Source organism: Nicotiana tabacum, chromosome 4, assembly GCF_000715075.1.
Source record: "Nicotiana tabacum cultivar K326 chromosome 4, ASM71507v2, whole genome shotgun sequence".
Lineage (NCBI taxonomy): Eukaryota > Viridiplantae > Streptophyta > Magnoliopsida > Solanales > Solanaceae > Nicotiana > Nicotiana tabacum.
In genome coordinates, this window is record NC_134083.1 from 136,395,974 (window position 1) to 136,413,684 (window position 17,711).

Genomic DNA, 17,711 nt, shown 5'->3' on the forward strand with positions numbered 1-17,711 from the left:
GTTACTGATATTGGCTAATATTAATATAAATGTTATACTAAAATCATAGTATATAGAATGTGAGATTATAATTTTGGAACAACCTTGTCTCAAAGCAAATGAATCCTAAAATTTTACAGTATCACTATATTTTAAAATGTTATAACAGGTTAATTCAGTTTTCAAGTTACAAATCACATTAATTATTTTTTAGATTATCTAATTGCTTAAATATTTTGTAAACCTTCGTTCAACTCATATTAAAATAGATAATGCAATTTCTTACAAGTAGAAAACTACTACTCCACTTTGTTTAAATCTTGCAAGTGAAAGTAATTTTGGCAATGAAAAGGAAAAAGAAATAGAAAAAAAAGGAAGAATTCACAATATGAAAAGTAACCAAGAACACTGGGAAAACAATACTTCCTGTCAAAGCCACTGAGGAAAGCTGTAAATTATAGTCATATTGACCATAAAAATAGTTCACCCTTCAAGCTATTCAAAAACCTCTTGTGCTTAACTGCTTGTGCACAATTATATATTATGTTGAAAAGTAAGCTGCATATTCTATTCATATGTCACCCTACTTCTCCTCTTTCTCTTTCTGGGTATGTATGGTTGACTAAAAGCAGTATAAATATGTTAAAGTTTAATGTAAATTTGATGGGGTTTTTGCTTATTCATTTGCTTCAATTTTAGGTTCTTGATCCTGCAAAGGAAGCTACTATTTCAGATCTTGAAGTGGTTAGTTGTTCATTATTTCTCTTGCATTTACATGGTTTACTAATGCAAGTTTCTGAAGTTTTATTTTTCTCGAGTATTGAAATGCTTTATTGCTATTTAGACATATTTTTGCTACTTTTTTGAATAAAAATCTGTTCTTTTTTAAGTGAAAGTTTGTGTTATTGCCTCACCCAAGTTAGCTTCTTATTCTGTTTGTATCAAGAATCTAATGAGGAAGTGATTGCTTTATTTAATACACTTATTCTGGTGTATTTTTGTTGTTAAAGTTGTTATATTTTGTAGCTTTTCATACTTCCTATGAATATTGGGAAGGTTGTTGACTCTGTTTGTTGACTCTGCTTCAAGGGGTTTGCAGGTGGAAAAGAATTAGATTGTGTTAAGTAAAATCAAGATTTGAATAGGAAGAACTAAAGATTGTTTGAGGGATCATGTTCTCTTTCCAGAAATGGAGGTGTTCATGGTCCCTTGTGGCATCAGTTGCTTCAATTGTGACATTGGTTTCAGTTGTTCATTTATTCATGTACCCGGTTGCGCCTTCCTTGGACTACTTTAGGCCGGTTCAGAACTCTTATGTACCTATAAATAGATCCAATGAAGGAGAAAAGATTAGTCTCAAAGATATTAAGTCAATTGAAGGTAGAAAGAATAATGCAACAGACAGTATATCAACCGAAGGAAATGAACGCAATCCTGATTCGAGAAGCCCCATCCCAATGGTTGATCTGAATGTCAATTTTTCTTCTGATTTACACAATTCTGTGGTATATCGAGGTGCTCCGTGGAAGGCTGAGGTTGGCAGGTGGTTAGCTGGTTGCGATTCAAATACTTCTGCAGTTAAAGTAGTTGAGGTATGTGCACAAAGAAAAAAAATTACATAGGTAACTGTGAACTGCTTTCTTTCGATTACTTATGTGAAGCTTCTTGCCTGTTGATGTTTTTGGTAAGTTACACTCTTACTGTAACCGATTCATCAAGTTATGTTGCTCTTAGTTTCTGTTAATCTGTTTCCCGAGATAATTTAGCTCATTATGAGTGTACTTGTATCAGCAAATCAGTGGCAAGAGCTGCAGGAATGATTGCAGTCGTCAGGGCATCTGCAATCGCGAATTGGGACAATGCCGCTGCTTTCATGGTTTCACTGGTTTGTAAACCTTTTCGCTCCTTATATCAATTTTTGTCTTAGAACATGTGATTTTGATTAATGTGTTCATGAGATGGAAAATAAAACTTTGGACATGGCATGCAGTGAATAGGAACAAGCAGAATACTACCCCCTTTACCCGAAGACACCAAAGATTTGGTGATGTTTATGTATTTTTAATGAATTGGGTCTGTAATGTCAAGGTGCATGACCAAGTGTTATTGTAATATTTTCATGCTGTGAAATGCTAGGAGTCGGCTGCTGTGACTTTGATTTGAACATGATATTACAGGATCCACTGGATACAACTCTCCTACAACCTAGGGGCGGATCTAGAAGCCCGAGTACGGTTCAGCCGAACCCGGTAGCTTTTGCTCAAACAATGTATTTATATTAAAAAATTCATTAAATATGTATAAATATTAAATTTAGAATCTAGTTATTAGTACTTCAAGTCGTCGTTCTAAAATCCAGAACCCATAAAGTTGAAATCCTGGCTCCGCCTCTGCTAGAACCCCCATCTGACTTTTCTTTGCAAGTTGCGTCTTTGGCGTAAAATAAAGTGGCATTTATTTTGTGCATTAAATAGCCAACAACTAACTTGCAAATACTTGGTAATTTTGGTTCATGTTGCTGATTTTAATGGTTTCATCTCCTTTTCATTGTTGCAAGGGGATGATAACATGTCGTCTCCTAAAAAGAAATATGAAAGCTCTTTTGGCATGTGACAAATACTGATATCTTTCTTACAAAGAAATATACAAATTAAAGGCTGTATTTACTTTATCACATGTTTCTTAAAGTACTTATCCCTTTTTTTGCTTTCTTACCATAGGAGTTTGACCTAGTTGCACCTGTAGTTAAGCGGCTATTTAGATTACGGCTTCACATAATGCCATATCTTTTCAGGTGAAGATTGTGCAGAGAGGCAGGAGTTGAGCTGCAACTACCCTGGACCAAAGGAGGAACCTTTTGGGCATTGGGTTGTCTCAATCTGTCCTGCTTATTGCGACACAACAAGAGCAATGTGCTTTTGTGGGGAAGGCACAAAATACCCAAATCGTCCGCTTGCCGAGACATGTGGCTTTACAATCAAGTAAGCCTATATATTTCTCAAGTAACCTTTATTTGGCTCTCTTACATAGCAAGAATCTTGGCAGTAATTGCTTGTATATGTGATTCAGTTCTCCATCTGAACCTGGTGGTTCTCCTATGACTGACTGGACAAAAGCTGATCTCGATGTCTTCACTACCAATGGTAGCAAACGAGGATGGTGTAATGTGGATCCTGCTGAAGCATATGCTTCCAAAGTGCTTTTCAAAGAGGAGTGTGATTGCAAGTATGATGGTCTGTGGGGTCGATTCTGTGAGGTGTCTGTTCTAAGCACTTGTATAAATCAATGCTCAGGCCAGGGGTTGTGTCGAGGTGGATTTTGTCAGGTAAAATTAGTCCTCATTGTCTTTTGTGCGAGGAAAGTTCCAAAAGTATTTGACCGAGATTTAGATGTTGATTACAGAATTTAACCTTAATCATTCTTGTCTCATTTTCTCATTACCTGGCTTTTGTTTTGTTTAATTTTTCTGAAAGTTGTCTAGTAGACACTTCCCTTTAGATCACGTTGTCATTATCCTCGTGCCAAAGTATGAAACATGTCCCTTCTTTATACCCACACAAACATGCAGTTTCCTTCTGACAACTTTATCTTTGCTGAGAAAGTACTGTGAGTGTACAAAGCGGAGCTTCTTTAACATGACATGGTCTATTGTAAGCTCCTTTTATTTACACATTGCAGTGTAACAGCGGTTGGTTCGGAGCAGATTGCAGTGTACCCTCTGTCTTGTCATCCATTAGAGAGTGGCCTCACTGGCTACGACCAGCTCAGGTCAACGTTCCTGAGAAGGTGAACAGCGTTGGAAATCTTGTCAATCTAGTTGCTATGGCGGAGAAGAGAAGGCCCCTCATATATGTTTATGACTTGCCTCCAGACTTCAACAGTCTTCTTCTAGAGGTTAGAACAACTTCTTCTGCCAATCTTATCTATTCGATTGAAGAGTAAAATTCTAATACATATTTGCTTCCTGGGTAATGCAGGGACGGCACTTTAAACTGGAATGTGTGAACAGAATATATGATCACAGAAATGCTACAATATGGACTGACCAGCTGTATGGCGCGCAGGTAACAATCTTAGGTGACTCTAACTGAACAATTAAATTTTTGGGTATGACATTGATTAACTATGCTCAAGTGTTTTTCGTAGATGGCACTCTATGAGAGCATGTTAGCTAGCCCTCATCGGACATTGAATGGAGAGGAAGCAGATTTTTTCTTTGTTCCAGTTCTTGATTCATGTATTATAACTCGTGCTGATGATGCTCCACATTTGAGCATGCAGGTATTGATGCGTATTATTTTTCTGTATTATTCTGTCAAACGAATCACCTGTACAATATATACCTCTTTCTGAAAACATATAGTGAGCTGATTTGTTTGTCTGTTGACAAGTTCACATAGCGTGCAGACCTAAATCATAATATCCGTTTGATGTCCTACCCGCAAGCTCTGTCTACATGTAAAGAACATTAAATTCTGCAGTTTATGGATCCTACTGCCATATATCGGGCATCATGAAACTACTTTTACATTTGCTATTGCGATGGAAATGCCTATATCATGGCTTGAACATGTACTTAGGTTACACTTTCTCTATGATCAATTTCAGGAACACAAGGGGTTAAGAAGTTCTCTGACGCTGGAATTCTATAAAAAGGCTTATGATCATATTATTTCACAGTATCCCTATTGGAACCGTTCATCTGGAAAGGATCACATCTGGGTATGATCTCTATAAAGATGTCCACATATTAATTAGAGATGCTTAAACATCCATAGAAGAAAGAAAGACAAAACTAATGAACAAGGAAAGAAGCGGTAAAACTATTATGGTATTGATGTCACTGATTACATCTTTCTTCTGTCAAGGGCAGTTCTTCTCATGGGATGAAGGGGCTTGCTATGCTCCGAAAGAGATATGGAACAGCATGATGTTGGTCCATTGGGGTAATACAAACTCAAAGCATAACCATTCAACAACAGCATATTGGTCTGATATCTGGGATTCAATTTCCTCGGATAGAAGAGGAAACCACCACTGCTTTGACCCTCATAAAGATCTCGTACTTCCAGCTTGGAAACGACCTGATGAAGGTTCCTTCGAGGCTAAACTATGGTCCAGGTAGTTTTGCCTTTCAAATGCATTTAGTTCAGATTTTATTTTATATTGACCATGAGTCATGACCAAATATGTTGGACAAATATGCATGCAGACCTCGTGAGAAGCGGAAGACATTCTTCTATTTTAATGGAAATCTTGGTCCAGCTTATATAAATGGAAGACCAGAAGCTACGTAAGTGATCTGAAGGCTAGAAGAGAGCATGTTGGCCATTTGTATTGTTGGTTTATCGATCATCCTTAGCACACAGTTTTTTTAACAAAGTTAATATTAGTGAGGCTAATGGTGAAATCTGCAGGTATAGTATGGGCATAAGGCAAAAAGTGGCCGAAGAATTTGGATCAACCCTTAACAAGGACGGTAAGCTTGGCAAGCAGCATGCAGAAGATGTGATAGTTACACCACTACGTGCTGGGAACTACCACGAGGAATTGGCAAGTTCTGTCTTTTGCGGGGTTATGCCTGGGGATGGTTGGAGTGGAAGAATGGAAGATAGTATTTTGCAAGGGTGCATTCCTGTGGTAATTCAGGTACTTTATTGTGGCATGCTTTATTCCAGTGGATTGCGACAGATAAGCGCCTTCGTATGAAGCTTTTTGAATACTTACTCTTATGTCTTGTGTGTCTGACTTCCTTTTCCCTATGCTCAGGACGGTATATACTTGCCATACGAGAATTTTCTCAACTACGAAAGTTTTGCCGTTAGGATACGTGAAGATGAAATACCCAATCTATTAAACATTCTTCGGGTAACTCTAGTCTATGCTGTATTCAGCTCAATATAGAAGTTTTTGATTCATTCATGGTAGGCGTAACTAGGATTGACTGATAATAAATTTACTCCTTGTAGAGTTTTAACGAGACAGAAATAGAACTTAAATTGGCGAATGTGAAGAAAATTTGGCAAAGATTCTTGTATCGAGATTCAGTTGTGCTTGAAGCTGAAAGACAAAAGGCTTTACGTGGGAGTGTTGAGGATTGGGGTCTAAAATTTTCGCAGCTAGAGGAAGATGATGTCTTTGCCACATTCATACAGGTATATATCATGTTTTCTCTAATGCTTTTATGACTTTAGATGTGTTATATATAGAGAAAAATATTGAGGCTGAGAAGCATACTATCTTAATTTAACTTTATATTCCCAAGTCACCTTCATTCTCCTCCTCTTAAAGCCCTAACGTCTCCTTTGACTGATTGAGCATACTGTCTTAATTTAACTCTAGTCAATATCAATCTCCTAACATCCTTTTATAATCCAGTAAGCAAGGGCGGATGTACAATTAAAGCTACTCGTTCAGCCGAATCCAATAGCGGTTTGGTTTAGATCTTGTATGTGTGTTAAGAAATTTACTAAATATGAACAAAAAAAGCTAAACTCTGAACCCAGTATGGGTTTCAGTGGCATCCTGAACCTATAAAGTTCAAATCTTGGATCTGCCTAAGGTCTTTTTTAACTTAGTGATTATATTAAGTTTCTTCCTTGCTCAATTTAAAGTTTGACTAAACCCTTTGACCATTCTCACAACACGTGTTTGATTGACAAGAATGACGTAGCTTCAAGCATACATTCTTTGCTCAGGAACTAGGAAAAGGATGGGGAAGAAACCGAAAGTCTGAAGTTTTTCTGTTTCTTCTCAATGCAAGAGATGAACGAGAAAAACCTATAGAAAAAAAGAAAACACCTTGATTAGTATATGTGCAAGTTCGCCAATAATTCCATCTTTCCGGAAATAATAGTATGTAATTTCAATTTCTTCTTACAGCTGTTTAAATGATACTGAGTGGTTTTTCCTTAGGTGTTGCACTACAAGTTGCATAATGATCCTTGGAGACGACAATTTCTGCTGCAGAAAAAGGAATTCGGATTACCTAAAGAATGCTTGATTCGAACAGAGAGATAAACTAGTATAAAAGACCTGCAACAGAATACAGCACGAGGAGGCATTGATTGCATTAGAAACTGTGCTCTCAGCTAGTATACAGCTGCAGCAAGGCAAAACTTTTGGTCAGTATATACCAATTTTTTTAGTCAAATACTTTCTGTGCAGTGACAGCTTAAGCCAAAGCATGTCTTCTGTTATTCTTACTTAGGCCATTTTTTATACATGTAAATGAATTAGCTTGCCGCTTGTTGCTACTGCTTCTTTTTTCATCTTTCCTTGAGTCGAGAGTCTATCGACTATAATATTTATCAGAAATTCTCATCCTTCAGGAAATCGAATATAATTATCTGAACGCGCATTAATCACATCAATTGTGATGCTTCAACCTCTTTTAAAATATTTACTACTTCATGAGCAAATCGATGTGTGCATGTAATATAGAGAATATTTCTCTAGCTTATCTTTAATTGTAACCATAGAAAGCTTAAATTATCACTTCTGGTGGTCATAGGCATATACCACTTCTGGTGGTTAACAAAATTTAGTTACAATGAGATATACGAAACATAACCACTTCTGGTGGTTGTATATTTCTTGCAAACTCTGCTGGAGTTTAAGTGGATCTAACACTGTTATCCACTTTGTAATCCTTTATTAAGATAATTAGGATGAAAACAAATACCAAAATAGGTACTATATACGTAACATATAATCAAGCAAGCGATGATAATGATATTAAAATATAAGCAAAAGACTCAAATTAAATTATGCAAATTTGGCCACACCAGATGTAAGTGATATCTATATCACTACTGCCAAGAAGAAAAACTCCTTATGATGCTCGTTATGAACAAGATCTAACCACGGACATAAGAGTGTCGCCTTACATCGGAGACGAACACTGAAATAGAAATTAAATTCGAAGAAAGTGCTCAAAATGGTAGAGTCTCGTGCTGATAACGTGTTATAAAATAAATACTATAAAGTAGATAAACTGAAGACAAGTATAGAGAGAAACTGATATATTATTCTAACTTCAAATTCATGTACATAATGAACTGAAAACTCCTTTATTTATAGAAGAAAGGAAGCAGCTGCGAGGCTTTTCAGAAAGCAGCTGCAAGGCTTTTCTTTAGCTGCTTGTAAGCTGTCTGCATGAGCTGCTTGCAACCTGCCTGTTTAATAAGAAGCTGCTGCAAATCATTTCATTGAGCTGCTTGCAACCTGCTTGCATCAGCTGCTTGTAGATAAATTTCAACAGAGTACTAAATGGATAATCTTCTTCAGGAAGATTATCTATAACGGAGTAATAAATGAACATCCACAATATAATTATTTTCATAACACAGATGATGTTTTGTGTGAATGAACCTTGTGCCTTATACATTTTCTAATATCATCTTCTCTGTTCCTTTAGATATCTCGTTTAATTAATACTTCATTTATTGTAGTAGTATTGGTAAATTTGGAAAAATAATAATTAAATGACTTCTTAATTTCTAAAACGTAAAATATATTGTAACAAATTTAATTTGCCAAAACGACTAATATTGTAACCCTACTTATATTTTGATATTTCCCCTTTAATGAATAAGTTTTGTGAGTCTCCTCTACGTTGGATGGGCAGTCAAAATCAATTTCCGATTAACAAATTTGACATTTTAAGAGCTATTTAAATAGAAAACGGAAACAAATGTTTGAATTATTGCCAACTAGCTTGGTACGTATTGTTAGAATAGCTATTTAAATAGAAGAATATAGCAAAACTTTCTCTATAAAAAAAAGAGCTTATACCATTATATATAAAGGTCCTCATAACAAATAGTATTAAAGTTGGTTCATTTTGTATATTTTTCTCTTTTGAAGAAGATACTAATGTACATGCTTTTTATATAATTCCCCCCATCCGTTATTATTATTAAGAGAAAATTACACGTAAGTACAACTCACGCACTTATATCGTAATCCTTTGTATGATTTTAATTCTTACAATCTCTATTTAAAAGATAATAGGCCCAAGTACAAAATACTTGATTCTCCGGATCTTCTATGGCGAATTTTGTGTGATTTTTAGTTCTTTGTACACATCTATCTTAAATCGATCATATAAATTCCTATCGCAACTACAAAAATGCAAACTGGCATGCAACTCCAGAAAATCTAAATTCTCTTTTTTCCCAAATTCTAAAGAGTACAAGCAAAAATGAAACTATGATAGAATTTGCTGCTAAGGTTCGTGATTTGAATTAGAAATTAACAAAGAAATCGATTTTATCATGATTATTCGAGAAAACGTAAAACTTTCATTTTCAGTTTTAATTGCACATGCGCAGTACATGTATAATGATGTATATCTTTGTATAAACTTATATATGAAATATATTATAATGTATACCAGTATTTCACCAGGAAAAAAAAAAGAAAGAAAGGAAAAACCAATGTTAACAGGAAAGACGGAGGATACGAACTAAAAGCGAAAAGAAAAATCTATACAAAATGTACCCAAAACAAAAGCAAAAGGAAACTGAGCAAAAATTATAAAAACCAAAAACATGCGACAAAACTACAAGCACTATAGTGAAAAAGGAACTTACTTCAAAAGAAGGTCCATTGCATTAAAGTCGAAAAGAATCCGCAATAAAAAAAAAATCAATGTTGTATAACAGTGTTGCACATCCAATATACAATATATTATAACTTATTATCAAGCCCGCCACTCTAGATTAAAGTTACGACAAGCCTTTTCAATTATTATTTTTTTAACCTCACCTAGTCATTTTAGAGTAAGATTTTTCAGATTTGAGAATGGAGTTTAAAGAAGAACGATTTTTTTTTTTTTAAAGTTGCTCAAGTTTGAAAAAAGTTGGCCAAGTCTGTGTCACTTTCTTGCGTCGGGAGAAAGGGAGATCAAACAAGAATGGGGCCGATATGCGAAGGATCAAATCATACAGATAGCATATCTTAAGAGGCGGAAGAAAACGAACCTTGGCGACTCAGAGATCGCGGGGTCCGCACCCGTGCCGAAGGGATTGAGCTTGAAGGCTTTCACGGACAGATAGCAAGACTAGATTCGAAACTAGATTTGGGTAAAGCCAGGTATTCAGTGTCTGGTTCGATAGAACCAGGAAGAAGAAGGTTTGGCAAGTGCAGTTTAAACCATATCATAAAATATTTATATTGTTAAATCATCTCATTAAGGATAAAAATAAAAATAAAAAATAAAAAATTTTAATGTAAAAAAATATCATTGTTGTTTTTAGAACAGATGAAAAAAAAGTAAATAACATAAATTGAGAATTTGAGACCGAGAGAGCGTTTCTCTTGCACGTGCTTTCTCGATTTGTAAGGTCAGCACTAGCTGCCTTAAGATAAAACCAAAGGACCAAACAAGAGGGACCCTTAAAAACAAACAAAATGATAAAACAATTTGCAGTTAATAAGATTATATGAAGATTCAACCATTTAAACAGCTTTTTCATTAAATAAGGACGAAATAATATGACCTTAAATATATTGTCTTACAATGCTACTTTCAATTATGATGTGCAAATCCCTTTCTCAAAAAGTTGAAATATTCATAATATGTTCTTAATTCTTACTATTGGAATTTGTCAATTTTGTGAAGAAATTAATAAACATTTTTAAAATTACACATGCTTCTAAAATCACGAATGGAGTCTTGGAGCAATGATAAAATTATTTTTATGTAGGTCATGAGTCCGAACTGTGTAATCATTCACTGGTACTTGCATCATGATAGACTGTTTACATCATAACTCCTTAGGGCGCAACTCTTTTCAGAAACCTTATTTGTATATTATTCAGAAAAGAAACTTACTCTCCTCCTCTCATGTCTTTTATGTGGCTCCCTTTCAAGACGAAGATTCGTTACACGGACAACTTTATTTCCAATGTCAGTCCCTTATATTCATTTTAAATCTTCCATTTCCTCATTTAATAAACTATTCCCCGAATAATGCCCTTTTTAATTACATTTTAATATTTGAGCTGAAACTTTAAAAAGTATATTTTAAGTTGAAATGCAAAGAAAAAATGAAAGTTAAAGTTATATTAGGGCATAAATTTACTTGAATTTTTTTGCTTTAAAAACTCAAAATTTATTAGGGAAAATCACTATTTTCACTTAAAATACACGTCTAAATCAGTATCTTAACTTCAAGTTTAAATCTTATATTTCAGTATTTTTAAATACTCATAGCCAAATAGCAAATAATAACAGCAAATTTAGTATAATGTCGTAAGTGAAGTCTGAAATGAATAGTAAGTATACAACTTTAATCTTATCTTGTAGAAATAAAGAAACTATTTTCGATAAAATCAAAGCGCAGGAAGCACTAGAAAAAACAACTTGCAGTAGAAAACATAGCCAAACAATTATTTGCAAATAAGAATTTCGGCTTTTTTTTACAAGTGCTGCACTAGAAAAAACAACTTGCTCCTAATATCAGTCCTCTTTACATACAATTTAAATCTTTCATGTCTCCGTTTCGTAATTTATTTTTCAAATAATATCTTTCTCCCCTAACTAAACCCTCAAACGCTTCTTCTCTTTCAATTTCGCCACCCACCCACCCCCTTGACCACCATGAATCTCTCAACCCTTAGGTTGGACCCTACCCCAATCACTTCTACGGCAGCTACTCACCGGAGTGGGGTCCTGGGTTTCAGTGGGACCTACAATTGTAGGCTGCTTCAGGTCCACCAAAGGAAGAGAACTTCTTATTCCTCCTTTGTTGTTTGCTCCGCGAAGCCGGTTGCTCCGCCGTCGGCGGCGGTGGTGGAGTCGAAGGAGTCGGAACTGAGTCGGATTGAGTCGCTGAGTCAGGTGTCGGGCGTGTTGGGTTGCCAGTGGGGCGATGAAGGGAAAGGAAAGCTCGTTGATATTTTGGCCAAGCATTTCGATATTGTTGCTCGCTGTCAGGTATTCACTAATATCCTAAACATTTCCTTTAAACTAATTTCTTGTCGTGTTTTTTTAACAGTAATGGCTTTGGTTTTATTGAATTTCTAGCGAGATATTTAATTTTAGTTAACTCGAAAAATGAGATAGGTAATTCATTTGTCGTCTGAGTAGTGGCGAAATCAGGGATTTCCTGAAAATTGTAAGAGAAATGTACATTCTTAGTTGCTCTAAAAAATGATAGCCTATAAAATGTACTATCTTTTTGTATATATGTGAATTATATACATATAATATACATATATTATACACTTTTTGGCTAGCGAATGCAATTAGTTTTTACCGACCAGCCAATTTTGTATTTTGCCTAAATTTTAAATCAAACTATGGTAATATTTAGCTAAGTCATACAAACACTTGTAATAAAACTAACAATTGTATATATCAAAACTGACATATAGAAGTCAACAAAAGAAGTGGGAGGAGAATCATGGCGGTATAAATCTAGATTGTGATTGCCTAGGGCTCCAAGAACAAAGCTTTCCCTTTTTTTCCCTCATCCGGGAGTGGGGGCAGGCAGTAAAGCACTAATGGTCGATAAATATTTCTCTTCTACTCTCAGCCCTTCAATGTTGATTTCTGGTAGGGTGGAGCCAATGCTGGGCACACTATTTACAATTCAGAGGGAAAGAAGTTTGCTCTGCACCTTGTTCCTTCGGGTATTCTGAATGAGGAAACTCTATGTGTTATTGGTAATGGAGTTGTGGTGCATCTACCAGGATTATTTAAAGAAATTGATGGCCTTGAATCTAATGGAGTTTCTTGTCAAGGAAGGATCTTGGTATCTGATCGTGCTCACTTATTATTTGATTTTCACCAAGAAGTAGATGGGCTTAGAGAAGCTGAACTAGCTAAATCCTTTATTGGCACCACCAAGAGAGGCATTGGGCCTTGCTATTCAAGCAAGGTCATCCGAAATGGCATAAGAGTAAGTGATTTAAGGCATATGGATACTTTCCCCCAGAAGCTTGATCTTTTACTATCCGATGCAGCTTCAAGGTTCAAAGGTTTTAGTTATGGCCCTGACATGCTGAGGGAAGAAGTGGAACGCTATAAGATATTTGCTGAGAGGTTGGAACCCTTCATCACAGATACTGTACACTTCATGAATGATGCTATATCTCAGAAAAAGAAGATTTTGGTTGAAGGCGGTCAGGCAACTATGTTGGATATAGATTTTGGAACGTACCCTTTTGTGACATCCTCCAGTCCATCAGCCGGTGGAATCTGCACAGGTCTTGGCATTGCTCCCCGAGTGGTTGGTGATCTCATCGGTGTGGTAAGGGAACTTGCCCTTTTCTCTATGCTACCAAAGAATGAAAATCCTGATGTTCAGTTTTGCCAGAAAGTCTTGCTAATATTGTGAGATAAAAAGAAATTAAGTTTTCTCCAAAAACGTTATTGAGTGTAGATCTAACATGCGAAGCAAGAGACTAAAATTCTGTGCTTCAGATTTAACCTACAGTGAACTTTGGAACCAGTTCACCATGCTATTGCAATTTGATGATGAAGACAGTTTGTTTTAACTGATATATTGCTTGCAGGTTAAGACATACACTACTAGAGTTGGTTCTGGTCCTTTCCCAACAGAAATCTTGGGTAAAGGTGGTGACCTCCTTCGATTTGCCGGGCAAGAGTTTGGCACGACCACTGGTCGCCCCCGTCGTTGTGGCTGGCTAGACATAGTTGCACTAAGATTTTGCTGTCAGATAAATGGATTTGCTTCTTTAAATCTAACAAAGCTTGACGTGTTGTCAGATCTTTCAGAAATTCAGTTGGGTGTTTCCTACAGACAGCCAGATGGTACACCAGTTGAATCATTTCCTTCTGATCTTCGTCTTCTTGACCAAATCAAGGTGAGATTGTTTTCTTTTATTCTGCACCAGCCTTTTAGCATAAACATGGTATCCAGTTTTTATAAGATGTCAGAGGTCTTAATAATTTATTTTTGGTGTGCTGAAGATTTAAACTACATATAGGCTCATTGGAATATACCAGCTCTTTTGCTCTATTTTGTTGTCTTTTGAAGTCAAGATTATTTATTTAAAGTTTAACCTGAACGTTGTAGGAAAACAGATTGACATATTTATGAATGAGGAAGAAACAAATACCAATGACGGCTTTTTTTGCCCTTTCTATGATGATATAAATTTTGTTTTACTCTTAGGATATATTTCTTACCCAATTAGGCGAAGAAAGTTTCTTTGACTCTACCGAGAAAAAGAAGAACTTAAGGCTTCTAGATTTTTTCTATTTAAGCCCCTTTTGCCTTGTAATCCTCTCCATTTTATCATGATTTGTTGACTATCTTTGCTATTTATATGCATGTAATGGAATCTTCTCTGTTCTGGCATCCTTTACAAGCATAAGCACGGTTTCTTTGCATTTCACTTTCACTCATCCTGTATCTTTTGTTAATATCTTCACTCTAAATCTCATTCAACCAGGTTGAGTACGAAGTCTTGCCTGGGTGGCAGACTGATATTTCTTCCATCAGGAAGTATTCAGAATTACCTAAGGCTGCACGCGAGTATGTAGAAAGGATAGAAGAACTTGTTGGAGTGCCTATCCATTACATTGGTGTTGGGCCTGGTCGTGACGCCCTCATCAACAAGTGATCTCAGGGAATGTGGTCATATTGCCCTGATCCTATTCTTCAAAGTGCTAGTAGAATTAAAGCCCTTTGTGTGGCTAAACTCTTGGTAACACAGTTATCAATTTGATAAAATGACCTCAGTGATGTATTTTTCATCTCCAAAGCCAGATTTCAACCTCCTCCCCCCTGGTGCTCCTGAAGCGATATGCGGCTAAAAATATTCCCTGCTTGCCTTGGGTTCATATCTCCTCTGATAAGAAGCTTTGGCCGCGTCACTATCTTGGCTTCTGTCTCAATTTGGTGAAATAACTAGTGCTTTGGATGATCCTCTGCTATTTAAGTTTTCAGTTTACTCTCCTCTTGTTCCAGCATGTAACTTATCGAAGTGAAATTTACACTTTCCCTACTATTTCTCTTTCATCGTAGTGATTTGGGGACATATTCTCTTGTTCACTTGCCAGAGATTGTAGAAGGGTAAGGGGATGATTGTGATGATATTTTAGCCATATTAAACTGTCTCCATTCTAACTTTTGTTGTCTGATTCTTGTACGTAACATTAATCCTAATTGTTTCAGAGCCAATGACCTCATGTTTTGAAGCAAATTTATGTGCAATACTACCATGACTTAAATAGTAAAAGCAGATAGAAACATGGCAAAATACTAAGTTGGCACCTAGGGTTGTACATTGGTTGGGTTGGTTCGAATTTTTCAATTATCAAACCAAACCAATGGTGTCTGGTTTTTAAATTTATAAACCAAACCAACAAAGTCGGGTTTTTCAATTTCGGGTTTTTGGGTTTTTTTTCCGGTAAAGTCTTCATAGCATAAAATATGTAACTTATGCTCCAAATATTTCTTAAGTCCTAGTAAAATGCAACTATATAATGTATTTTTCAAGAAACTAACACAATAATATGAGATAAGTCATAACATTATTCTAAAATATTCAATAGCAAAGATAAAATAATAAAATTACATAAAACAAATATTGCTAATTAATAAGCCATAATGAAAATTAACAAATCTATAAATATTATATAGATCATACTAAAATAAGTATAGCTAATAAGTACTAATATTAATTACATAACTAAGTACTAAAGAAAAAGATAAACTAAGTTATGCATTTTCATTATAAACCAATGTATAACTAAAATAATTATCCAACACTATCGTCATTCCTAGTATTGAATTGAATTTCGTTTGTTAGCATTGGTATTGATTTGAACTTTATTTGAGTTACTACATTTATGGGCTTTAAAATTTATTTATTATTCAAGAATGTTAAGTCTAAACTTGAAATAATATATTAAAAGATAAAACTGCCAAAAAGTTTAAGAAATATTTATAAATTACATTACAATAAATATTTATATGTATAAAATATTTTTTAAAATTATATAAATGTACTATCGGGTTAGTTTGGTTTCGGTTTGACTTTTTTTAGTTAAAACCAAACTAAACCAATTATGGTCGGGTTTTATTTTCTAATACCAAATTAAATCAAACCAAATCACATCGGGGTTTTTTCCGGTTTAACTCGGATTATCGATTTGGTGCGGTTTATCGGTTTTCTTTGTACACCCCTAATTGGCACCTTAACTATGGACCAAATCCTTGTTATACACTTTCCATGGGCAAAAATAATATTACACACTCAACCTTTCAAAAGTATGTCTAATACGCACCACTTCATTGTTTGACTACTTTTTCTCAACAAGTGTATACTACGTGCCAATAAAATTTCAACACGTCATCAGATAAAGAAAAGAAAAAAAAACAAGAAAAACACCTAAAACGATACTTCATCTTAGATGTCAGCTAGTGGTTAATGTTGTGTTTATACTATGCTTTCGTTTTTCATAGCATCGGACCTTAATTACTGGTTATTATTATTATTTCTATGGTTTATGTTGACGGTACTGATATATTGTCTCTTTTCTTATCGTCTTTTCCGTCTTCATGAGCCGAGGGTCTATCTGAAATAGCCCCTCTGGTTATCGGGGTAGGGGTAAGGTAAGCGTACACACTATCCTTCATAGACCCCACTTGTGTAATTTCATTGGATCGTTATTGTTTTGATAGTTATGGTTATTCCTCCCAACATGTATACTCTCTTCTCAAACACCCCCTCAAAAGTGTGTCTAATACACACCACTTTAGTATTTGATTATTTTTTCTCATCAATTAAAAAAAAGAAAAGAAAAACACCTAAAAATGATACTTCATCTTAGACGTCGGAAAATCTTGTCAAAGCAAAGCCGGAAACCTTGCATTTTCAATGATAAACACCCAAAAAAAACTTCCGTTTTCACCCAAAAACAACAAATTTTCATTCCATTTTCAAAATTCTTGGCTGCTACCAAAAATATTAATAACCATTCACCATTTTTTAGCAAAGGATCTCAGACTCCTCCTGACCCAAATCCACCACCAACATAAACAATATTTTTATATTCAAACAAAAAAGGAGAAGAAAAGAACAAGTATAAGTCCCTCGTAATTTGGATTATATACTCCAAGCTTGTAAATTTTTGCCTAATTTCAAGAATCCATTTGAGTTCCAAATAAATAGCATAAATCCCAGCTAAATAGTTCTAAGTGTAAGGTGGGAGTATCTCTAATCTAAAATATCAGTTGCACTTAAATAAAAAAAAGTAAAATAAAATACTTCAATAGAGGAAAGTGGCGTGTGGTGGTTGTTACGGCCAAACACACTCACGCAAGTATACGTGGTCGTCAAGTAATAAAGTAGTGAATAAAGTATCGTTCCCACGAAGACTTATGATTAACTTTGACTAATTCAAACTCGAATAGCTTATTGATTCAAGATATTTCTAACAAAATATATAATTTTCTAACTTACTACCTACGGACGATCAAATAATGAATCGCTAAGAATTCAACACAACACTTAGTTTTGTTCAACAATCAATAGGATATAATATTCCAGGGTCACGGGTCATCTAACATTCATGTTGCATTCGTATTTTAAAATAGCTAATTGATTTATCTGAATTGTTGATTCACAGGGTTAATTTCACTCGTAAGAATCTGTCGAGTTCTTACTCGCATGCTCAAGTTAACTTAATACCTATATGTCTATGGAATTAAGTTTAACAAGAACTCATTTACAATTCCTGTATTTTA

General features: G+C 35.1%; 2 protein-coding genes across 4 annotated transcripts; both read left to right on the forward strand.

Annotated features, from left to right (window-relative positions):
* The first annotated feature begins 317 nt into the window (after positions 1 to 317).
* On the forward strand, positions 318 to 7,343 carry LOC107788159 (uncharacterized). 2 transcript variants are annotated; one of them, XM_016609812.2, is made up of 16 exons: positions 318 to 587; positions 679 to 723; positions 1,069 to 1,571; positions 1,771 to 1,864; positions 2,774 to 2,960; positions 3,049 to 3,304; positions 3,658 to 3,873; positions 3,957 to 4,043; positions 4,126 to 4,260; positions 4,588 to 4,701; positions 4,853 to 5,100; positions 5,192 to 5,272; positions 5,397 to 5,628; positions 5,749 to 5,847; positions 5,949 to 6,134; positions 6,895 to 7,343. In XM_016609812.2, exons 3-16 carry the CDS (start codon positions 1,152 to 1,154, stop codon positions 6,997 to 6,999), a joined length of 2,460 nt encoding a protein of 819 aa, XP_016465298.1. In that variant the 5' UTR covers positions 318 to 587; positions 679 to 723; positions 1,069 to 1,151; the 3' UTR covers positions 7,000 to 7,343. The 2 variants fall into 2 exon arrangements, with proteins under 2 accessions (XP_016465298.1, XP_016465299.1); XM_016609813.2 differs by having other exon boundaries at positions 398 to 587; positions 1,079 to 1,571.
* Positions 7,344 to 11,375: 4,032 nt separating this feature from the next.
* LOC107788158 (adenylosuccinate synthetase, chloroplastic) lies at positions 11,376 to 15,088 on the forward strand. Of its 2 annotated transcripts, none has more exons than XM_016609810.2 (4): positions 11,376 to 11,923; positions 12,549 to 13,241; positions 13,507 to 13,818; positions 14,410 to 15,088. In XM_016609810.2, exons 1-4 carry the CDS (start codon positions 11,588 to 11,590, stop codon positions 14,578 to 14,580), a joined length of 1,512 nt encoding a protein of 503 aa, XP_016465296.2. In that variant the 5' UTR covers positions 11,376 to 11,587; the 3' UTR covers positions 14,581 to 15,088. The 2 variants fall into 2 exon arrangements, with proteins under 2 accessions (XP_016465296.2, XP_016465297.2); XM_016609811.2 differs by having other exon boundaries at positions 11,458 to 11,923; positions 13,721 to 13,818.
* The last annotated feature ends 2,623 nt before the right edge of the window (positions 15,089 to 17,711 follow it).